Source organism: Panulirus ornatus, chromosome 6 (assembly GCF_036320965.1).
Source record: "Panulirus ornatus isolate Po-2019 chromosome 6, ASM3632096v1, whole genome shotgun sequence".
Classification (NCBI taxonomy): Eukaryota; Metazoa; Arthropoda; class Malacostraca; order Decapoda; family Palinuridae; genus Panulirus; species Panulirus ornatus.
Genome location: NC_092229.1, coordinates 13,944,861 through 13,970,796, shown reverse-complemented (window position 1 = coordinate 13,970,796; position 25,936 = coordinate 13,944,861). Strand labels below are relative to the sequence as shown.

General features: G+C 39.7%; 1 protein-coding gene across 11 annotated transcripts in view; it reads right to left on the bottom strand.

Moving 5' to 3' along the window:
* Positions 1–25,936, bottom strand: part of LOC139749070 (solute carrier family 35 member C2-like) — a 123,960-nt gene that overhangs the window by 27,921 nt on the left and 70,103 nt on the right. For all 11 annotated transcript variants that reach the window (XM_071662532.1, XM_071662530.1, XM_071662534.1 and 8 more), the window contains 2 exons: positions 8,137–8,209; positions 3,321–3,439 (listed from right to left, as the gene is read on the bottom strand). In XM_071662532.1, the coding sequence (XP_071518633.1) occupies positions 3,321–3,439; positions 8,137–8,209 (192 nt within the window). The remainder of the gene's footprint in view (positions 1–3,320; positions 3,440–8,136; positions 8,210–25,936) is intronic.

Here is a 25,936-nt window from a genome sequence, read left to right as displayed (position 1 = left end):
TACCATAGTTGTCCATGGTCTTTCTTCCTAACACATGTCATAGTACATCTCCATCCATTCCTCTGAACCTGATTACCACCTGCACATACATCTCTTGTTCCCATTCACTGCAAGTCTCATACCTAATTCCAATCACTTTATAAACATGAACATCGTCATTTGTCCACAACTGTTTCTTAACATTACTACCTTGGAAGTTTACATACCTCACTCTTAAAGGTAGAGGGTTACGTGAAAAAGAAAAGATAAAAGAAGTTAGAGAATCCCACAGCTTAGCTGTCTGAGGGAAGTAAATGTTATCATGACAGTCAGTTCTCAAGTGGCTGGTTTCCACACATGAAGTGTAGGTAGCAACATCCAGACATAAACCGTCAGACTGGGGAAACAAGCAGAGAAGTCAAGAGCACAGTTGACAAAATAATACCTATAGAAAAGAAAGAGAGAGAGAGCTGCAACACTGCATCATACAGAAAGGAGTAGATGGAGAGAAGCTATGCCAGGAGAATGAATGAGATGGAAGGCTTTTAATTCTACTCTAGTGAACAAAGGGGTGGAGGAAGAACTACTCCAGATGTGCGAGTAGTACTCCAAAATTGGGTGTATAAAACCCATGTAGATGTGAAACTGCTGCTCACAAGTAGACTTTGTCATGCTGACTACTTGGGCTTTACTGGAGAGAGAAATATATTACACCCTACATGCTATATTACATGACTGAACTCCCTATGACTCTTAGGCAGAGATAAAGGGAGAAATAGCATTTTTGCATTTAAATTCAACTAGGTTACTACTTCCTCATCCTGATTTGTTACACAGGTTGGTACTGAGAGAGGATATATGTTCATTACAAAAAAGAAAATGAGTACTAGAATAAGGAGGAAAGGGAAGTAGTTAAAGATTATAAAGTGGTATCATCAGGATATGGGTGCATTGGGTTAAAAGTATATGAGACAAGAAATAGAATAGGTGACAGGACAGAACATTGAGGAACACCACTGCTGATAGAATAAGAAGGCAGAGTCACTCCATCTATGCTACTAATGCAAATGAAAGGCCATAGAGGAAACTATGCATGAGAGAACTGAGAGAAGCAAAATAACCAAATGAGAAGAGTTTATAAAGTAAAGACTTATGCCACACATTGTTAAATAGTTTGGAGATGTTTTGGTGAGTCATATAGGAGATCACTAGATCAAAAAGAAGGGAATGAGACTCTAAGTGTTAAATAAAGTAAGTGTTAAGGAGAGTTTTGATGACTTTTGCAACAGTAAAAGTGAGGGCAATTAGGTGATAGTTAGAGAGGTTAGAGTGATTTCCATTCTTAGGAATGAGCTGCACACTCCATATGTCTTCTCCACCTGAAGCCATGACAGTACTCAAAAGACCCTGTACAAGCAAAATACAAGAGATGGCATAAATTTGGTGGGAGGAGATGAAGGCACAGGATTAAAGCAAAATTAAACAAAACTGAATCAAAGGGCTATAACGTATCAAGAAGAGCAGCTATGCCACGGTCATGAGGGAAATATGGAATGGAAATGATTGCATCAAATTAGAGAGGAACTAAACAAACTCCAAAATTGGTGGTCTGATAAATGGATAACAAATGGTAACAAATATGGAACTTAGTGATAGGCTCCAGTACAACAGCAAAACATAAATTACATGAATCAGGGTGTAAAAGAGATCTAGGGATCGATATTGTACTTAATCTACTGCAATAGTTCCTATATCATATAGATGATCTTGAAAGTAAAAAGTTTTTGAGATGCAATACCAGAGATACTAGTGGCCATGATCAGGTTTAAAAAAAACCTGTACAGAAATACTGGTTTGGTGTATGGGTTGTGGATGGTTGGAACGGTCTAAGCAAGGAGAATGATGGCAGCTGACAGATATAAAAATCTTGATGGTACAAGAAGTACAAGACACTGGGCCCCACAAGTGTAAAACTCTCTCCCTGTCATGTTCAAATAGGTAATTAGTAACTGAAATTACTAGTAAAAAGTAAGGAGTGCATCAATTTACAAGGGGATCTTGACAGACTACAACACTGGCTTGATACAAGGCTTATGGAATTCAGTCCAAGTAAATGTAAAGTAAAGGGGATGGGACACAAAGAAGGGCGTACAATGAATACCATCTACCTGGTAATAAGCTAAAGGAATCTGTGTGGGATGGGAACCCTTTGTCCCTAACCTGTCACCAGAGTTCCATATCATCCTTCTATATCTCTGCTTCCAATTCCCTCCAGGAACTCCCATCAAATGGGTAGCCAAGGAAAAGTTTCTAATCATCCCTGTCCTTATAGGCCTCCCTTGCATGCACAATTTCATGCATTCTTCCCCCATTTCTCTCCCCCCAGTACTCTTGCACTCTATTTCATCATATCAAAGGTGGTCTTCCTCTCACACTAACCCCTTTAATCACACTTGATACACTCTCATTGTAAACTTCTAGTCCTGCATTCTCTCCACATGCCAAAACCACCTCAAAGTATCAAATTTCACCCACTCTGCCATTGCACAATTCATTCCCTTTGCATTCCTTGCCATACCATATCTCTTACACAACACCTCCTCATTATTTTTGTCATTCCACACCATGTGCTCTTTTTGTAATAACAATAGGAGAACAGCAGAGGAGACAAACTGTCGCCTGGCAAATATAAGAACAGTTTTCAAGTACATGAACAGAGAAATTTTCAGCAAGCCTTTCATATAAAGCCAAAACTAAAACTGCTTCTCAAAGTTCGGTTATTGCATCAAAATAAGCATAAAAAGCTATTACAGAGGATCCAGAAGGGGGTAACAAAGACAGTATCAGAATTATGAAAGCTGTGTTACAGGGGAGGGCTAAAGACCTAAAATTTGTCCACCATATTAGAGAAGAGTAAGAAGTGACCTGAGTATAACTAATAAGTTTTTAAACCAGAATGAAGACAGAGACAGTGAACAGTTCTTTGAAAGATTATGGAACAAAACAACTAGTAGCCATAACATGATATTAAGCAAAAACTTGTTAAAAAATGATATAAAGAAGCACTTTTATGGTAAAAGAGAGGTGGACAAGTGGAATAAACTGAATGAGGGTACAGTAAACGCAGACAGCACTCATCAGTTTCAAAGGTTGTAAGCTAGCGAAGAACATTTAAGGAATGCTTTACAAGTGTAAAACTCCCTCCCTAACAGTAAAAATAGGTAATTACAGTGCATGAAAAAAATCACATTGAGCACAACAGTCTTTACACAGCATACAATAAATCACACATAGTACATTACCTCTATCTAGACTTGAAAAAAAAAAGATGCAATAAATACCTTAACAAAGAAGCTGTGATAACAAGAATGAAGCCGAAGAGGTTAAACTGTGTATACTTGTACGTGAAGAGGAAGAGCCCGCCTGTGATGAGCACCACTAGGATTACCACACTACATCTCTGAAATTACTAAACAGTCACTTACAATAAATCAAACATTCAATCAGAAAAAAAACTTAGCTCCTACAGCATGCATGAGGAACCCCTGACCTACATCACAGCTTGATCCAGCCAGAAAGATCATATTTCAATGACTATCTTTTGTAGCTTCTATTACTGAAAATATTCACATATTCCAAATTTCTTCAGGAGGGTGATAACTTCCCAAATCCTCATACTTTGTATGCAGTATACTATCTATTCATAGGTCAAGGGATCAGTCTTGACAGTATGCTTACTGGAATAAGACATAAAGGACCAGCTCCATTCTTAGGCAAGCACTCATCAATCTAAAACATATCAGATGCTGCTGGCAATGGACTTAATCAGAGAATAACAGAAAACTGGGAAGCACATTAAAGTTACAATAATTATGCAATTCTTTTTAGCTTTGTATTCCCTGAAGTTTGGTGTAAGTTAAAAAGCTTGAAGTTGATTCAGAGTCCTACATTTTCAAAAATGGTGTACAGGTGAATATTTCTTTGTAATACTGAAAACGTATAAACCTGATGGTTTGATATGTTCTCAACTGGCATGTATTTCAAGAACACAGTCTGTAAGGACATTTACTTTTTAAAGTATACAAGTTTGGGAAGTAACAAAGAATGAAAATAGGAACATATGAAGTTGTAATATTATAGAGATCTTTTTATAAAAGATATGCTCCCATAAAAAAGTATGGCAGCAGAAAACAGCGTCCATGCCAGCTGGTTTTGAAAACTAAAAAACACTCTTGTATCCAAGGAAGTGTCCCACAACCATTACAAATTCTATATGATCATCTCTAAGAAACTTGGGAATCTTCCAACCTTCAGGGCTTCCAAAAGGAAAGCACTGTCCTCCCTACACTTTGCTGTCCACAAAGTATCTTAACTCATTTCAAACCTGACTTCAGCCAATAATAGACCACCATCGAGGTGACAACAATGTGTGTCATCCCAAAAGTAGCCACAGCTGGCACAGGAAAGTTTAAAAAAAAAATGGGGGGAGGCAGGGTATGGTAAGAAAACCACAAAACAAAATGCTCTTGAGACACCATTTATGACAGAAAATGTTTTTTAATTTTCAAAACACACATTTCTCTCATCCACAGTCTGTCCTATAAGTATGAGAGAATACCCATATGAAGGATGAAATCTGTCTCTCATTAAGGAGGAATATCCAAAGTCATACATGGTGGATTCAGAATGACTACACTAAGGTACCATCTGAGGAAGGTGGTAGATGAGTAACAAAGACCCCTTTTAAATTTTTTCCAACAAAAGATTTATGAGGAAGGGTAAGGAAGAGGTTACCTTCCTTATATCATGTGCTCTAATGTTAAGTCCAGACTGAGCCAATTAGATGAGTTTCTAAATTCATTAACACATACTTCTCGCCAAAGGGGTTTCAAGGTGAACATATAAATAGTTGCCTTGATAGTCTGGTCAAGTCCAAAATGACTCTCAAGAGATTTAACTGGGCATCAGGCATGATGCTCTCTTGATGATGTCTTCTAAGAGTTGCTGATAACAAAGCTATTTCAGATTTCAACAATTTCGTTCTAAGCCAAATTAGGGTTTATCTAACTCAAAGAGATTGTCATCAAAAAGAACTCTTTTGTATGGACATGACTTGAAGGCAACTAACTTTCCTCCTAGATGTCACATTTATAATCAAAAGAAATTCAAAAAGGAGAAATTTGAGAGATAAACTGTCAGAAAAACTATTAGACTGTAAAGTATTCAGAATTTTGAAGGCTCCCATTTGGGTTGAGGTGGAAAAACATTTAGTTTTCTCCAAAAGAAAGATTTGAGAAGTTTATGAATGTTAATGAATACTATTAACCAAAGTAAGAGGCTCATGAAGGGCTCTCTTATGAAACAATGAGACACTAGTGTTACTAGCCTTACATTTGTCTTGAGAAAGGCTAAAAAAGAACTTCACACATAAGGCTTTTGTCATGTAAGACATCAGATTCTTCAAGGAGGACTGAAAGGCTTTCCATTTCCAGACTATGCACTAAGTTAAACGATGAGCGCAGCATAAAAAAATAAGTGGTTAAAAAGATAGAGTTGATAGAGATGCTCTGTGGAAGGTTTTAAGAATATATGGTGAGGGAGGCAAGTTGTTAGAAGCAGTGAAAAGTTTTTATCGAGGATGTAAGGCATGTGTACGTGTAGGAAGAGAGGAAAGTGATTGGTTCTCAGTGAATGTAGGTTTGCGGCAGGGGTGTGTGATGTCTCCATGGTTGTTTAATTTGTTTATGGATGGGGTTGTTAGGGAGGTGAATGCAAGAGTTTTGGAAAGAGGGGCAAGTATGCAGTCTGTTGTGGATGAGAGAGCTTGGGAAGTGAGTCAGTTGTTGTTCGCTGATGATACAGTGCTGGTGGCTGATTCATGTAAGAAACTGCAGAAGCTGGTGACTGAGTTTGGTAAAGTGTGTGAAAGAAGAAAGTTAAGAGTAAATGTGAATAAGAGCAAGGTTATTAGGTACAGTAGGGTTGAGGGTCAAGTCAATTGGGAGGTAAGTTTGAATGGAGAAAAACTGGAGGAAGTAAAGTGTTTTAGATATCTGGGAGTGGATCTCGCAGCGGATGGAACCATGGAAGCAGAAGTGAATCATAGGGTGAGGGAGGGGGAGAAAATTCTGGGAGCCTTGAAGAATGTTTGGAAGTTGAGAACATTATCTCGGAAAGCAAAAATGGGTATGTTTGAAGGAATAGTGGTTCCAACAATGTTGTATGGTTGCGAGGCATGGGCTATGGATAGAGTTGTGCGCAGGAGGGTGGATGTGCTGGAAATGAGATGTTTGAGGACAATATTTGGCGTGAGGTGGTTTGATCGAGTAAGTAATGTAAGGGTAAGAGAGATGTGTGGAAATAAAAAGAGTGTGGTTGAGAGAGCAGAAGAGGGTGTTTTGAAATGGTTTGGTCACATGGAGAGAATGAGTGAGGAAAGATTGACCAAGAGGATATATGTGTCAGAGGTGGAGGGAACTAGGAGAAGTGGGTCAAGAGGATATATGTGTCAGAGATGGAGGGAACGAGGAGAAGTGGGAGACCAAATTGGAGGTGGAAAGATGAAGTGAAAAAGATTTTGAGTGATCGGGGCCTGAACATGCAGGAGGGTGAAAGGCGTGCAAGGAATAGAGTGAATTGGAACGATGTGGGATACCGGGGTCGACCTGCTGTCAATGGATTGAACCAGGGCATGTGAAGCGTCTGGGGTAAACCATGGAAAGTTGTGTGGGGCCTGGATGTGGAAAGGGAGCTGTGGTTTCGGTGCATTATTGCATGACAGCTAGAGACTGAGTGTGAACGAATGGGGCCTTTGGTGTCTTTTCCTAGCGCTACATTGCACACATGAGGGGGGAGGGGGTTGTTATTCCATGTGTGGTGAGGTGGCGATGGGAACAAATAAAGACAGACAGTATGAATTATGTACATGTGTATATAGGTATATGTCTGTGTGTGTGTGTATATATATGTGTACATTGAGATGTATATGTATGTATATTTGTGTGTGTGGACGTGTATGTATATACATGTGTATGTGGGCAGGTTGGACCATTCTTTCGTCTGTTTCCTTGCGCTCCCTCACTAACGCGGGAGACAGCGACAAAGCAAAATAAATAAAAATAAATAAATAAATAAAAAAAGATCCTGATGTATTAACCGGGAAGTTTGGAATGAGTATAGTTGTCTCTAGCACTATGGTTGTTTGTGCCAATCCAAGACCACCAGCATTACTAAACCTAAAAAACCAAATACTGTAGTACGATAAGAAAATTTCCAAGAAAACAATCTATAGAAAGACATAAATCTGTCTCCAACAATTCTGGGCAATGCTAGAAAAAAATATTCAACCTTATATAAGGAAAAGCGTAGCAAGAGAAAGGAAGATCCAAAATCTCTTCGAGAAATGGATTTAACAGAAGCTAGTGGTGATACAAATTAAGTTTGAAGGATGGGGAAATACAATCAAGACATCAAAGAAAGGCCACTTATGGTAACATCTGATCTGATGTGTTGCCAAGAGGTACTTATACAGGCAAAATAGACACGGGGAAAAAAAATCAGAAAGTGTTTATCAAGAGTGAAAGACTGAAAAGAAATAGAACCAGAAATATGTAAAAAAATGAGAGGAATCAAAACAGGCCTGTGGAAGGATCAACACCCCCAACATTTAGTCCAAGGAGTCAGAACTAAAAAGCAGTAAGAGCATAAGGATAAAGGCTATGTATAAAAGTGCTGACAACCTGATGACAATTGAAGAGAAAATAGATGAATATGAGACTACAACCACACTCTGTGGGAGTGGTGGACAACAAACTCACAAATGAACTTGGAATTTAACCTAATCTGTCCAGATCTTCTACCACAAATCCATCTAAAGAAAAAAAAAAAAAAGAGGAGGATGGGAAAATTAGCATGGTAATATATATATGGGCCACAGCAGAGATTGATACTGTTAAGCATATCCCTAACTATGCATTGTTTGTATAGTAAAGATGCCAAAATTCTAGTTTATCAATAAAGAAAGCTACATGAAGAGAGACTTTCACTTTGATAATTACTCTACTTGTACTTCACCTTTATGGCAGTTATAATCACTATCTAATATCCAGTATATAACACAAAAAAAATCAACACTGTTCAACAAAAGAAGTAACTCACCATTTCTTCCAATTTGAAGATGATTGCAAATATCAAAATAAACAGAAGGGCTGTTGATTTTGACATTGTGTATCTGGAAGAAAGAAAAATGTTTTTTATTTCTTCTTTATAATTGTTAAGGTTCTCAACATTAGGGCAAAACAGGAAATGATACTGAGATAATTGTAGGAAACAACAGAGGAAATTCAGAACAAACTGGCAGCATGCCAATGATGCTCTTCTGTTAGCAGGAGAAGATTAATGAAAGAAAATGAAAGTAAAATGTAGTTGTGTCTGAGAGAGATGAGTAGTTTCAATATTACATCAGTGTATGGGAGAGAATTTCAGGCGAGAACAAGAATTTAGGAATGATGATCAACTGAGAAGGGAAAATGAACACTTGATATAGATAATTAGTTCAGTAACAAAGGAAATGAAAGAATATGTCAAAGTAAAGAATGAAGATGCAGAAAATAAGGTGGAAAGGAGTTGCTGAAAAGGAACATGAGAGATTAGTATGTTGGCAAGCTCTTGTAATTCCAATATATGACATATGAAAGGGTATTCTACATATCTTCATAGCACAGTTGGAGGTATGAGGGAAAAAGGCAGACCAATGAGTGACTGTTGACATTTAGATAAAAATTCGAGGTGAATACATGTTGACTATGTGTACATTTTGTGTGGAGAGGGAAACATGAATGGAGATGCTTAATTTAGTGCATGGTGAATTCATGAACTGCTATTGTAGCTTGAAAGCCATGTTCATCTCATCACATCTGACTTATGCTGAGGGTACACTGAATGAGAAGAGATTTATGCATTTTATGCACTTCATACAAATGGGAATGATATAAGTAATCTCAGTAGAAAAATAAACATAGATACCCCAAGCTTTCAACCGTGTATTCAACAGCATACATATTTTGTAAGGATAGGCAAAGAATCAAATGAAATATTCAAACATTTAGATCAAGAGTTCCTAACCTGGGGGTCGTAAGGCCTTGAGAGAACATGGATATTTTTTCATATACACGTCACAGTCGTGGGAGAAACTGAGAGTCTAAACTCTAAGGCACTCTAGCCCTAGGTTTGGGTAAAGGACAAGGTGGTATATCGTGTATAGAACTTTATGTATATCATAAAATGAAAAATACTGTACTGGTTTTCAAAACACCTGTCCAAATTAAAATGAAGAGCAGAAACAGACTGGATGTGAAGGATGACATGAGACTGGCTCTCACAAACACCTAGCCATGCACAGCAAGACTCTCTTCTCAGATGCAATCCCACTAGGTAGGTTGGAGTTGATGAAACGATGGGTATCAGCGAGTAAAAATATGAGCTTGCTTTACTAAACTTTATATAAATGGACTTGAAGACACAATATGATGTATGATAGAAGCAGTAAAATCTTTATTATTCGCTGTTTTGTTGTCTCATATTTTCATTTCTCCTCACAATATCCCTGTTAAAATGTGGTAAAATTAAGAAAGCAGTAGCTGACCTGACATTCTTTGCCAAATAGAGGGATGAGTCACCTCATCATTCTGGTCAACCTTTCCATGTTTCTCATATCCAATGTTCCTTGTTTTCTCAGCTGTGATGATGTCTGGTTTTGTATATATCTCTTGCTAGAATTGACTCTTATCTTTGAAAGTGGCTTGAAATACAGTCAAAAGCTTGGAACTTCTGTGTTTATTTTTCCTGTGACTTTAATCATACCAACGCTTCATGAGTGTATGTTATTTACTAAAACAAATGGGAATGTAAAGAGTTATCATATATGAAAATATTTGTTTATCTATAAAATATTTATATAAGGGAAACTCAAAACAGATGCAACATCTACTCATAAAACTAAAAACCTGTTTCACAGGTAACCTTAAGGAAATGAGAACAATAATTACAATCAATCAAAATTATGATAGCCCACCTACTCCTACACAAAAAGGTATAATATCAGCATGACTGAAAAACCCAATATGGATAAGTAAAGTTTATGATATAAATGCCTGAACATACTTAAACATGAGCAAATTAATGATATCCTTCAAATTTCAGTTGAAGCATCATAGAATCAGAAGTCTAACCTAACATAAGCAAAATATCATTATTCACTATAGCAAATGGTGAAAAAACAAAACCTCAGTCACTGTATATCAGAACATATTCCAACCTTAGCTTCAAATTTGGTATACAGGTACCCAAAATCAGTACTCTTATTGCATATGATCACGTCCAACATGATCAGGTCTGTTGATCAAAGATAAGAATCAAAATGAGACAAACATTTGGATTCATATTGTATATGAATGAGAAATTTAGTTCCATCTTTATTAATCCCTTTTGCTGCATAAACTGCAGTTATGCTAGAGGCCATGCATTTCCCTTGACAGTATAAATTAGGAAAATGCCACAACACAGAAAAACTTTCCTTCACTTAGATGCACCAAAAAATTCTAGTTTCTTTAATATGAGCACCATATATCAGAAAGTGCTGCCACCTGGGAGTAGAAGGACAAAGTATGACTAATCATAGACCTCACAGCAATATGTTCTCCCTACCTTTCCATGTATTAAAGTTGAAATTACTACCTATCTATCTATATCTCTGATACCTGTTCCCTTGTTAGCCTTTCCTGCCTCACCTTAACAAGCCACTAGCAAAGGGCTACTCTAGCACAGTGTTTTCAGAGGCTCCTACCTAATGTTCTTACTTACTATTTCTACCTGATGGTTCAAACCCATTAATTCTACCTAATGCTCCCATCTAATGATCCTACAAATTACTTCTACTTAATGCTCATCTAATGTTCCTACTTGCTAGCTCTACCTACTGCAATTACCATTTTGCCAAAAGGCAGCGCTCACCACAGGAAAAATCTAGAAATACAAAGAACGAGTTGTGTGAGTTAAATGTTATTAAGCGTTATGTGTGACAAGGAGAGAGTGTATGTTTGTGGACAAAATGCCAGCAGTCCATGTGAGGATGAGGCACAAAGAAAAGTCAGCTACCTGGGTCAGAGGAGCACAACTTTATGACTACTAAAGAGATAGCTCACTATACAGCTGTCACTAACCCTCCTGATACCCAGGTGAGTAGTACCGGTAATATACCTCTGTGGTCAGTAGCTGCCTACCAACTACTGCCTACAATAAAATTACCAATTTGATGAGGAATGTTATATATTATATCTTCCAGATATATTCAGCACTGTAATCTGCTTGATAACCTAAATATATCATTGTTTCCAATTTTTGCAACAGTGTTTCTATGTACTATGTCTGAGCATAGATTATTATGTACAGGCAAGATAAGGATGGTATAATATTATCCTGCAGTATTCATAAGCATGTTCTATATCTTCAAGGACCTCCATAGTGTACAAGTTAGTGCTGCTGACTGTGACGCATTCATGGGCCGCCCAAGGTTGAATCTGCTTATGGATGGTGGGGGAAATAAAACTCTCCATTCTCAATGATCTAGAGCAAATTATCTCTCACGATATTCCTGATCACTGTGACCACTCCCCTAATATTCTGGATCAGTTTTTCACCTCTGATCCTTCATGCTGAAATTTCAAAACTTTGCCCCAGTTAGTTCATCTGACCACACTCTCATAAATGTATCTATATCAACAGCATCTCCCATACAGCAGCCCCTTCTAAATGAAAATATTGGCACATCAACAAAGCTGACAGGATCAACAAAGCTGACAGGAAGAACTTACAAAATTCTTTTCTGACTTTCCTTGGGTTAATTACTGTCTCATGCTTCTGTCTCCACCAAACATACAGCATAGGATATTGTTGTGGGAAGAAAAGCATTTATCTCCTCTTCCTCCAATCCATGGTTCAACCATTCCTGTTCTAAGGCCATTCTTGCAAGGAATCAAGCATTTCAGGCTTGGAAAAACTCTCCTCCCTCTGACTCCCATTCAGCAGTTAACACTGCCTGTAATCACAGCAAGTTTGTTATCCATGAGGCAAAGCATTCCTTTATTCAAAGGAAGTGTGATAACCTCTCCTCATCATTCACTGATAGGTCTTTCAGGTTTTCAGCTCAGGGGATCTCTAACAACTCCTGTTGCTCTATCTTTCCTTCACTTTTCTGTTCTGAGAGTACTATAACTGTCTCTACCATAGACAATGCAACTCTCTTTGGCTCCCATTTCTCCTCTAACTCTACCTTGGATGAATAACATTCCTTCAACCCCTGATGCTCTTCTTACTAATCCTATGCTCCTTTCCATAATCTCTTTTCAAACTGTCTAAAAAATGCTTCTCTCTTTAGACACAAGCAAGGCTATGGTCCAGATGGCATCCATTCCCATGCACTGAAAGAGTGTGCCTCTCAACTTACACCTGTGCTTGCTCATCTTTTTCGTTTCTGTTTAAAAACCAAAACTTTTCCTTCTTCTTGGAACATGCATTGGTAAATCCCTTCCCTAAGTAGGGTGACTGTTCTAACCCCTCTATTCATTGTCCTGTTCCTTTGACATCTACCATTTCCATAGGCTTTGAATTCCTCCTCAACTCCCATATCCAACAATATCTTGAATCTCACAGTCTTCTCTCTGATCACCAGTATGGCTTCTGTAAGGCGAAATCTACCAGAGATAATATTTCTTATCTTGTTAATGTCTGGCTATCATCTCTGAAAGATTTTGGGGAATCCTATGTAGTTGCCCTTGACATATCCAAAACTTTTGACACTGATTTCAAAGCTCCCCTTTTTTGGTTTCCCTCCCTCACTTTGATCTCCCATATCTAGCTTCCTCTCTGGCTGTTCTATCTCCGTGATTGCTGATGGATCAGCCTCTTCCCCTTTCTCAATCAACAGCAGTGTCCCTCAGGGTTCTGTCCTGTCTCATACACTTTTTCTCCTTTTTCCTTTCTTCCACAAATATCCAAATGCACTCATACACTGATGACTCAACAATGCATTCCTCTACATCCTTTAATTCTGCTCTTCCTTATCTTATTCAATCTGCATCTCGTCTTTACATAACTTCCTCAATAAACTTGGACTGGATATCTCAGCAAGCTTTACAAAATCTGGTACAGTTCAATGCCTCTAAGACCCATTTCTACTCATCTCTCCATCAAAAATTCCTTACAACCTCTCTCTCTCCTCTGACAGTTCTGTAATTCCACCTCTTGAACATACTTGGTATTAATGTATCATCATCTCTACCTTGGGAGCCTAAAGTTATGGTAATAGCTAAGTCTGCCTCTCAGAAACTGAAAGTCTGTTTAGACTCTGATATTTCTTTTCTACTCAACAGTTGCTCTGTTTATGCAATGGAATGAGCTGCCCATGCATGAAGTACTACTCTTATATCTAAGGTGGCTCTAACTCTGCAGCCTTACTTGACCAAATTGAAAGCAGTCTGACTTATAAATTCCCACAGGCGAATTCATAACTTGACCTTCTTGCTGCAATATTGGTTCATTTTCCCTCTTTTATATGTATTACTTTGTTTTTTTTTTGCTCATCAGAGCTGGCTACTTGTGTGCCTCCACCTCAAGCTAGACGACACAATATTGAGCAAACTGTTGTGTCACATGAAACAATGAGGCTGTTGGCAACTCAAGGGTGGGTCATCCCAACACCTCAAAGCTCTGGAACTTTCTGTCCTTTCATGTCTTTCCCAATACTATGACATGGATCATCTCTTATTAAAAGACAGATTTTTTAATTTCTTCAATTTCATAAATACTTTCCCTTTTCTCTTATTTTTCACTTTTATCAACCTCTCTATATTTCAATTAAGGCCCAGCCTTGTTGTGGACTTTTGCCTATGACTAAAGCCTCCAAAAACAAAAAAAAAAGGGTTACGGGGGGCAGAGATTGAGTGTGGCGGCAAGGAATGATGACTTATTACAAGCCTGCATGCATATGATACCATGTTTGCCGAGAGTAAAGAGCTGCAGAAGTCTGTCAGTGTGTTGTGTGATGCATGAAAGAATAGGCAATTGAAGGTAAATGCAAGTAAAAGTAATGATGTTTGAAAAAGGAAACAGTGAAACTAAAGATTCTGCAAAACCCTGTAGAATGAAAGAGGAAAGTGTACTAAACTGTTATAAATATGGGTGGAGATAGACTGGAAGAGGTATGAGAATTTAAGTATTTTGGAGCGATCTTGAGTAAGTTTGGTGAAATGTAAGGAGAAAAAAGGGAGAGAGTAGTAAAGGATAGATGAGTCATCGAGTTCCTTAACAAAATAACGAAGGGTAGAGGAGTAAGTATGGAAATAAAGAAAGGATTAAGGGACAGCATAATCCTCCTGACTCTGACCTATGCAGCCGAAACAGGAACATGGAATGAGTCACAGACGTTAAGAATCCAGGCTGTGGAATGAGCTATTTGAGAGGAGCATGTGTTGTGACTAGATGGAATGAGGAAGGAAATAAGGGAGTGTATGAGAGATGTGATACGGTAAAGCATGCAAGGGGATGAACTGTGGAGTGGTAGAGTGGGCGAAATGTAATACTCTGAGGTGGTTTGGACACTTGAAAAGATTGCAAAATGGGAAATTTACATGGAGGGTGCATGATAGTACAACTAAAGGGGTGGTTATGAAAGGAAGACCACTTGTAATGTAGGGAAACAGAGTGGAAGAGTACAGGAGGCAGAGAAATGGTGAAAGAATGCATAGAATGGTGTATGTAAGGGAGGCATGTAAGGGCACGGGTAAGAGAAGACTCTTTTGTTGTGACCGCCCCCTTGATGGGAGTCCCTAGAGGGAAGGGGCATCAGAGATACAGATAGATAGATGGACAGGTAGACAGATAGACAGATAGATACCCATCTGATATCTCTGAAATCCACAAATGAGAGGAATCACCACAAACTAATGTCAAACAATGGCCAGCTGGTCTGAACAGCTCAAGCAAATAAGTGTAAGTGAAAGGATGCCATGCATCACCTCATGCCAACATATCAAAGGCTTGGAGATATTGCTGAACTGAAATCCGTAAATGAAAATATGCCAGCCTAATATGTTTTCTGATGCTTGAAAGGGATGAATCTTAAATGATAAACTTCATAAATAAAGGTGTGGATAAATCCCACTCAGAATGTTTTTCTCAGGTACTCATTGGGCTCTGTCTGTAAGAAAATTAAGAGTGAAAACAGCATTTGGACAATTTAAAGGAGAGAAAATTCAATTCTGTCTTCTCACTGAGATGTGAAGATGAAATTGAGGCTAAAGCCATGTTTGAAGTACATGTAAAATGTTTTAGCATTAATGATATAAAACTGATGTCTTTTTTTTTGTTATCAACATAAGTAAAGACATGCAATTTAGTTTCACCCATATTCCTGGTCCACAGAAAAAAGTAGGCACACATTTTGATTAAAACTATCAATCAAAAAGAAAACTATGATGCACACATACAAATGCACACGTCCTGCAAGAAGCAAGTTCAAAGGAATTATAGTAATTTTAGAGGAGCTTTGTTTTGTCCATTAGATTTAACTCTGTTCACATTTACATGATTTGGATCAAGTGCATATAGCCTGTCAATTCACTCTCACATCCTCAACCCACATCCGGTGAGCTGAAGAGAAACGAGGGTTCCCAAACAAATATAAGCACTTCTTTTTTTTTTTTCATCTTGCATGCTAGATACTAAGTTGATTTTAGAGGAATTAAAGTCAAAATTCATGCTGATATCACACAAAAATATTAATATATCTCAAAAAAAGACATGCCACGAGTATCACTATCTGAATTATCACAAGCCCTAAATGCTTCACTCACAGCATCTGTTCTGTATCTGCTTTCCATTCCGCCTTCACTTACTTATTATCTTATCATACTTTGTCGCTGTCTCCCGCGTTAGCGAGGTAGCGCAAGGAAAAAGATGAAAGAATGGCCCAACCCACCCACACACACATGTATATACATACAAGCCTACACATGCAGCGACAAAGCAAAAATAATATATATATTCCTTCTCCCCTATCTCCCAGGGATCCCACGTATTCCCTGCGTGTCGTAGAAGCTGACTAAAAGGGAAGGGGGGGGGGGGGGGCTGGAAATCCTCCCCTCTTTTTTTTTCCAAAAGAAGGAATGGGGGGGGGGGGGGGGGGGGGGGCAGGTGAGGATGTTCCCTCAGGGGCCTAGTCCTCTGTTCTTGACGCTACCTCGCTATCGCGGGAAATGGCGAATAGTATGAAAAATATACATGGGGGCAGACAGTGTGAATTGTGTGCATGGGTATATATGTATGTGTCTGTGTATGTATATATATGTGTACACTGAGATGTATAGGTATGTATATTTGCGTGTGTGGACGTGTGTGTGTATACAGTGTGTATGGGGGTGGGTTGGGCCATTTCTTTCGTCTGTTTCCTTGCGCTACCTCGCAAACGCGGGAGACAGCGACAAAATAAAATAAAATAAATAAATATATATTTTATTTTTCATACTATTCGCCATTTCCCGCATTAGCGAGGTAGTGTTAAGAACGGAGGACTGGGCCTTTGAGGGAATATCCTCACCTGGCCCCCTTCTCTGTTCTTTCTTTTGGAAAAAAAAAAAAAAAAGAGAGGGGAGGATTTCCAGCCCCCCGCAGAAGCTGGTGACTGAGTTTGGTAAAGTGTGTGGAAGAAGAAAGTTAAGAGTAAATGTGAATAAGAGCAAGGTTATTAGGTACAGTAGGGGTGAGGGTCAAGTCAATTGGGAGGTGAGTTTGAATGGAGAAAAACTGGAGGAAGTGAAGTGTTTTAGATATCTGGGAGTAGATCTGGCAGCGGATGGAACCATGGAAGCGGAAGTGGATCACAGGGTGGGGGAGGGGGCGAAAATCCTGGGGGCCTTGAAGAATGTGTGGAAGTCGAGAACATTATCTCGGAAAGCAAAAATGGGTATGTTTGAAGGAATAGTGGTTCCAACAATGTTGTATGGTTGCGAGGCGTGGGCTATGGATAGAGTTGTGCGCAGGAGGATGGATGTGCTGGAAATGAGATGTTTGAGGACAATGTGTGGTGTGAGGTGGTTTGATCGAGTGAGTAACGTAAGGGTAAGAGAGATGTGTGGTAATAAAAAGAGCGTGGTTGAGAGAGCAGAAGAGGGTGTTTTGAAGTGGTTTGGGCACATGGAGAGGATGAGTGAGGAGAGATTGACCAAGAAGATATATGTGTCGGAGGTGGAGGGAACAAGGAGAAGAGGGAGACCAAATTGGAGGTGGAAGGATGGAGCGAAAAGGATTTTGTGTGATCAGGGCCTGAACATGCAGGAGGGTGAAAGGAGGGCAAGGAATAGAGTGAATTGGAGCAATGTGGTATACCGGGGTTGACGTGCTGTCAGTGGATTGAATCGGGGCATGTGAAGCGTCTGGGGTAAACCATGGAAAGCTGTGTAGGTATGTATATTTGCGTGTGTGGACGTATGTATATACATGTGTATGGGGGGGGGGGGGGGCATTTCTTTTGTCTGTTTCCTTGCGCTACCTCGCAAACGCAGGAGACAGCGACAAAGTATAATAAAAAAAAATATATATATATATTTATTTATTTTGCTTTTGTCGCTGTCTCCCGCGTTAGCCAGATAGCGCGAGGAAATAGAAGAAAGAATGGCCCAACCCACCCACATACACATGTATATACATACACGTCCACACACCCAAATATACATACCTATACATCTCAATGTACACATATATATACACACACAGACATATACATATATACACATGTACATAATTCATAGTCTGCCTTTATTTATTCCCATCACCACCACACCACACATGAAATAACAACCCCCTCCCCCTCATGTGTGCGAGTTAGCACTAGGAAAAGACAACAAAGGCCCCATTCGTTCACACTCAGTCTCTAGCTGTCATGTAATAATGCACCGAAACCACAGCTCCCTTTCCACATCCAGGCCCCACACAACTTTCCATGGTTTACCCCAGACGCTTCACATGCCCTGGTTCAATCCATTGACAGCATGTCGACCCCGGTATACCACATCGTTCCAATTCACTCTATTCCTTGCACGCCTTTCACCCTCCTGCATGTTCATGCCCCGATCACTCAAAATCTTTTTCACTCCATCTTTCCACCTCCAATTTGGTCTCCCACTTCTCGTCGTTCCCTCCACCTCCGACACATATATCCTCTTAGTCAATCTTTCCTCACTCATTCTTTCCATGTGCCCAAACCATTTCAAAACACCCTCTTCTGCTCTCTCAACCACGCTCTTTTTATTTCCACACATCTCTCTTACCCTTACATTACTTACTCAATCAAACCACCTCACACCACATATTGTCCTCAAACATCTCATTTCCAGCACATCCACCCTCCTGCGCACAACTCTATCCATAGCCCACGCCTCGCAAGCATACAACATTGTTGGAACCACTATTCCTTCAAACATACCCATTTTTGCTTTCCAAGATAATGTTCTCGACTTCCACACATTCTTCAAGGCTCCCAGAATTTTCGCCCCCTCCCCCACCCTATGATTCACTTCCGCTTCCATGGTTCCATCCACTGCCAGATCCACTCCCAGATATCTAAAACACTTTACTTCTTCCAGTTTTTCTCCATTCAAACTTACCTCCCAATTAATTTGACCCTCCACCCTACTGTACCTAATAACCTTACTCTTATTCACATTTACTCTTAGCTTTCTTCTTTCACACACTTTACCAAACTCAGTCACCAGCTTCTGCAGTGAGTATTTTGAATGTTTGTTGAATGTGTTTGATGACAGAGTGGCAGATATAGGGTGTTTTGGTCAAGGTGGTGTGCAAAGTGAGAGGTTTGGGGAAAATGATTTAGTAAACAGAGAAGAGATAGTAAAAGCTTTGCGGAAGATGAAAGCTAGCAAGGCAGCAGGTTTGGATGGTATTGCAGTGGAATTTATTAAAAAAGGGGGTGACTGTATTGTTGACTAGTTGGTAAGGTTATTTAATGTATGTATGATTCATGGTGAGGTGCTTGAGGATTGGCGGAATGCATGCATAGTGCCATTGTACAAAGGCAAAGGGGATAAGAGTTAGTGCTCAAATTACAGAGGTATAAGTTTGTTGAGTATTCCTGGGAAAGTATATGGGGGGGTATTGATTGAGAGGGTGAAGGCATGTACAGAGCATCAGATTGGGGAAGAGCAGTGTGGTTTCAGAAGTGGTAGAGGATGTGTGGATCAGGTGTTTGCTTTGAAGAATGTATGTGAGAAATACTTAGAAAAGCAAATGGATTTGTATGTAGCATTTATGGATCTTGAGAAGGCATATGATAGAGTTGATAGCGATGCTCTTTGGAAGGTACTAAGAATATATGGTGTGGGAGACAAGTTGTTAGAAGCAGTGAAAAGTTTTTATCGAGGATGTAAGGCATGTGTACGTGTAGGAAGAGAGGAAAGTGATTGGTTCTCAGTGAATGTAGGTTCGCGGCAGGGGTGTGTGATGTCTCCATGGTTGTTTAATTTGTTTATGGATGGGGTTGTTAGGGAGGTGAATGCAAGAGTTTTGGAAAGAGGGGCAAGTATGAAGTCTGTTGGGGATGAGAGAGCTTGGGAAGTGAGTCAGTTGTTGTTTGCTGATGATACAGTGCTGGTGGCTGATTCATGTGAGAAACTGCAGAAGCTGGTGACTGAGTTTGGTAAAGTGTGTGAAAGAAGAAAGTTAAGAGTAAATGTGAATAAGAGCAAGGTTATTAGGTACAGTAGGGTTGAGGGTCAAGTCAATTGGGAGGTAAGTTTGAATGGAGAAAAACTGGAGGAAGTAAAGTGTTTTAGATATCTGGGAGTGGATCTGGCAGCGGATGGAACCATGGAAGTGGAAGTGAATCATAGGGTGGGGGAGGGGGCGAAAATCCTGGGAGCCTTGAAGAATGTGTGGAAGTCGAGAACATTATCTTGGAAAGCAAAAATGGCTATGTTTGAAGGAATAGTGGTTCCAACATTGTTGTATGCTTGCGAGGCGTGGGCTATGGATAGAGTTGTGTGCAGGAGGGTGGATGTGCTGGAAATGAGATGTTTGAGGACAATACGTGGTGTGAGGTGGTTTGATCAAGTAAGTAATGTAAGGGTAAGAGAGATGTGTGGAAATAAAGAGTGTGGTTGAGAGAGCAGAAGAGGGTGTTTTGAAATGGTTTGGGCACGTGAGAATGAGTGAGGAAAGATTGACCAAGAGGATATATGTGTCGGAAGTGGAGGGAACGAGGAGAAGTGGGAGACCAAATTGGAGGTGGAAAGATGGAGTGAAAAAGATTTTGAGTGATCGGGGCCTGAACATGCAGGAGGGTGAAAGGTGGGCAAGGAATGGAGTGAATTGGATCGATGTGGCATACCGGGGTCGACGTGCTGTCAATGGATTGAATCAGGGCATGTGAAGCGTCTGGGGTAAACCATGGGAAGTTGTGTGGGGCCTGGATGTGGAAAGGGAGCTGTGGTTTCGGGCATTATTGCATGACAGCTAGAGACTGAGTGTGAACGAATGGGGCCTTTGTTGTCTTTTCCTAGCGCTACCTCGCACACATGAGGGGGGAGGGGGATGTTATTCCATGTGTGGCAAGGTGGCGATGGGAACGAATAAAGACAGACAGTGTGAATTGTGTGCATGTGTATATATGTATGTGTCTCTGTGTGTATATATATGTGTACATTGAGATGTATGGGTAAGTATATTTGGGTGTGTGGACGTGTATGTATATACATGTGTATGTGGGTGGGTTGGGCCATTCTTTTGTCTGTTTCCTTGCGCTACCTCGCTAACGCGGGAGACAGCGACAAAGCAAAATAAGTAAATAAATAAAAATACTTATATATATTTTTCTATTATTATACTCTGTCGCTGTCTCCCACACTCGCAAGCCAGAGCAAGGAAACAGACAAAAAGAATGGCCCAAGCCACCCACATACACATGCATATACATACATGTCCACACACGCACATATACATATATACACATGTACATAATTCATACTTGCTGCCTTTATTCATTCCCATCGCCACCCCACCACACATGAAATGACAACCCCCCTCCCCCACATGCCCGCGAGGTAGTGCTAGGAAAAGACAACAAAGGCCACATTTGTTCACACTCAGTCTCTAGCTGTCATGTATAATGCACCGAAACCACGGTCCCTTTACACATCCAGGCCCCACAAAACTTTCCATGGTTTACCTCAGATGCTTCACATGCCCTAGTTCAATCGATTGACAGCACTTACACTACCACAAATTTTCTTGATCATTCTTTCATTTGCCATGCTTTCAACTAAGTCAGACTATCTTATACAACAATCATCCATATGACTTTCTAAAGATTTCTTCATGTCTATACTTGATTCCATTTTCCTAATGTAGTTTCTCCTAAAACTAAAATTGCAAGTTATCCATATCAAATGCTCATTTTTATAGCATTCTGACCCAAAAAACTAAGTTTCACATATACACATGTGGGACATGACAAGTAATTCATCATGCAATTATCAAGATACCAAATTACCTATCAATCAACACAAGATGTGTCCTAAGCCATACACAGACAAAGAAATGCTCAAAAAGTATATCAACATATATTAGACCCATATTAGAAATGCATCAGAGGGCAACAAAGATTGTACCTGAAATAGGGGAGCTGAGCTACAGGAAGAAGTTAACGGCCATGGATTTGCCCACGCTGGAAGAAAGAAGGAAGAAAAGAAAACATGATTACAATCATCAAGATTGTAAATCAATTTCGCAATTAAAGAGATGAATAGCTATTTCAGGTATCATAAAAGTGCAGAACAAGAAACAAAGCAAGAAATTATTTTCCAAAAATGTGAAGATATACTTCAATAATAATGATCAAAGTCGTAAATAAAGAAAGATGTGAAGAAATTTTGGCAGCAAGAAGAGTTAAGCAGTATAAAGTTGTCAACAATAACAGTAATGAAAAATTAAGAGATGGGTCTCATGCACTCAGTTAAGAGATGAGACCTAAGGACTACAGTGGTCTTTCCCTGTATTGAACATATATATAATCATAAGTGAACTCTGAACCTAAGCCCAGGATACACAAAATTATGGACTTTGATCAAAATCCAATACTACTTTACAAAGATTATAAGCAGGAACTAGTCAACGATGTATTTCGAGATTCATCTATGTGCATGCATATATCTATATCTATCTATCTATCTTATTTTTCATACATATTTGCTTTTCCTACATTAAGGAGGTAGCTCTATATACAGAGAAATGGCATGCTTTGCCTGCAACAACTCTCAAGCAGTCATGCATAATGCACTGAAAAAAAAGCCCATTATCCACAACAAGGATCCACAGACTTTTCAGTGATTTCCAAACTGCTTCACATACTTTGGTACTGTTGTCTGATAGCACACTGCCCCTGCATATCACATCACTTCAATTCACTCTATTCTGTGCATGTTACACCAACCTGCATGTTCATGCCCCGAGCACTCAAAACCTTTTTTGCTTTGTTCTTCCATCTCCAACTTGGCCTCCACCTTCTCCTTGTCCCCTTTGCTTATGACATATATACCCTCTTTTTCAACTTCTCTTTACTCATTCTATCCATATGTTTAAGCCATTTTAGCATACCCTCTTCAGCTCTTAACTATACTCTTCTCATTACCAAATATCTTTCTTATCCTATCATTATTTGCCTAATTAATCCTCCTCACACCATACATTTTACTCAAGTATTTCATTTCTGACACATTCATCCTTTATACATTCTCATCTTGAGCACATGCCTTGCATCCATGCAATACTCTCGGGACTACTATACCTTCAATCATGCCTAACTTTGCCTACCTCAGTGTACAGGATTTTTGCCCCCGTCACCTAACCTGTGCCTTAACTCTGCTCCTATGGTTCCATTTGCTGCCATGTCCACACCTACAACACTTCACTCCCTCCTAGTCATCTCCATTCACACTTACATCCTAACAAACCCATTCAAACTCACATCCTAACAAACCAGGCTCTTTGCAGTGCTACACCTAATAACCTTGCCTTTATTCACATCTACTCTCAACTTTATCCTTTCACACATTCCACCAAACTCAGACACCAGCTTCTACAGTTTCACTTTCAAATCTGCCACTAGTGATGTGCCATCAGCAAACAATGAAAGACATTCCCCAACAGAGTGCATACCTGCTCTTCTCTCCATGACCCTTGCATTTGTTTTCCTCACCACCCAACCATAAACAAATTAAAAGGCCACGGTAACATCAAACACACTTTCTACAGACTTGCTTTCACTGAAACTACTCACCCTCTTATCTTCCTACTCGCATACATTATGCTTACTACAATTAACCCCATGGTCCCTTTCTTGAAAGGATCCTGCACTTACTCCTGCCCCAGTATTCCCTTATATCTTGATGAAACTCAGGCAGTGCTCATGAAACAATCCATGTCCACTAGATGGGACCTTAGGTAGTGATGTTGTGTGTGCATCTATGTGCAGAGATTGCAAGGCAACTGTTGGGCAAGTGTTCAGTATTTCTGCTGGAGTACATGTTATATGAATCAGTATTATCATCAATATAACATAACACCAGGATAATTTTTTATGGATTTCCTACAGCTTTATGGCAGGGAAGTAATGATCTCCTTTGATATAAGAAATTTCTTTAAGAGACTGTACCCTCTTTTATGAACTGATGATGATACAGCCATGCAAGAGATAACTTTTCACTTGTGGTATAACCACAAGTAGGCACAGTGAACATAAACATTCATGGTAAAATCACATAACCATGATGCAGACCAATCTTCCTGGGAAATACTTATCCTCCTCCCTTCTTATTCACACGCATGCCCTACTTGTTTGGTAAAATTGCAAGACTACATTTATAAACCCCCCCTTTACCCTTTGAATTTCTTGCGCCTTCCACAAGACCTCTTCATCACTCTAAGATGCACATTCTTCAATCCATAAATGCCACATACAAATCCCCTTCTACCTATCCAACTATATCTCTGATGCTAGTTCCCTCAGGGAACTCACTTAAGGGTATAGCCATGGCAAAAGTCTCCATAACTCTAAGGACAGTGTATAGCTCTTGGCTATGCAGAATAGTATTATATTACACAGAATAGTATTATGAGTAAAATGGAGAGACTGTATGTTTGTGGACAGAATGCAAGCAATCTATGTGTGGTTGAGACAGACAGAAAAGATTGTCAATCATCCTCCTGATACCCTGGCAGGTAGTAACAGTAATAAATTTCCCTCGCCAATGGCTGCCTACCAACTACTACCTCCCACTCTTTCTCCAGTTATTTATTACACATATTCAACAAAGCAAAAATCAGGTCCACAAACTCCCTACCTCTCCTGAAGCCACATTGCTCCTGTGCACTCAGGTTGCTTTGCACACGTCATCACCCTGCCACCCACCACTCCCTTATACACCTTAACAAATATATTTATCCTGCCTGGTGTAGCAGTTAGTGTTCATGACTGTGATGCATTCATGGGCTGCCCATGGTCAGGCTCATCACTTTAAATCTAAGCTGTACCAGTCGGTCCTCGGTCGACCCACCTGTTAATCCACCACTAGTTGGTTGATAAAATGGGTATGTATGTATATGTATGTATGTATGTACATATATGTATATTTTCCCCATACATATTCGCCATTTCCCGCATCAGCAAGGTAGCATCAAGAACAGATGACTGAGCCTTAGAGGGGAAAATCCTCAATTGGCCCCCTTCTCTGTTCCTTCTTTAGGAAAAGTTAAAACAGGAGGGTTGAATTCCCCCCCCATCTTCTACATGGGAGGTATTCTTACTCCCCTATCCCAGGGAGAGCAGTTGTAGGAGTGTGTGAAAGAGTGTAAGGAAGTAAATTATAGATTGATGTGGGTAAAACTGAAAGTTAATAAAGAGAGATGGGTGATTATTGGTGCTTATACACCTGTTCATGAAAAGAAAGATCTTGAGAGGCAAGTGTTATGGGAGGAGCTGAGTGAGTGTGTCAGCAGTTTTGGTGCACAAGACAGGGTATTAGTGATAGGTGATTTAAATGCGAAGGTGAGTAATGTGGCAGTTGGGGGTGTAATTGGTGTACATGGGGTATCCAGTGTTGTGAATGGAAATGGAAGAGCTTGTGGATTTGTGTGCTGAAAAAAGACTGGTGATTGGGAATACTTGGTTTTAAAAGAAAGATATACATAACTTTACACACGGAAGTAGGAGAGATGGTCAAAGGGCATTATTAGATTACATGTTAAATGATAGGCGTATAAAAGAGAGACTTTTGAATGTTGATGTGCTGAGAGGGGCGTCTAATCACAATCTTGTGGAGGCGAAGGTGAAGATTTGTAGATGTTTTCAAAAAAAGGAAAAAGAATGTCAGGGAGAAGACAGTGGTGACAGTAAGTGAAACTGGAAAGGAGACTTGTGTGAGGAAGTACCAGGAGATTTTGAGTGTAAAATGGCAAAAGGTGAGAGCAAATGACATGCGAGGAGTGGGTGAGGAATGGGATGTATTTACGAAAGCAGTGATGGCATATGCAAAAGATGCATGTGACATGAGAAAGGTGGGAGGTGGGCCAATTAGAGAGGGTAGTGAGTGGTGGGATGAAGAAGTAACATTGTTAGTGAAAGAGAAAAGACAATACTTACAAGGAAGGAGTGCAAATGACTGGGAGATGTATAAGAGAAAGCGGCAGCAGGCCAAGAGGAAGGTGGAAGGGTTGAAAGAAAGGGCAAGTGAAAGTTGGGGCGAGAGAGTATCATTAAACTTTAGAGAGAATAAAAAAAGATGTTTTGCAAGGAGGTAAAAAACGTACATAAGACGAGAACAAATGGGAACATCTGTGA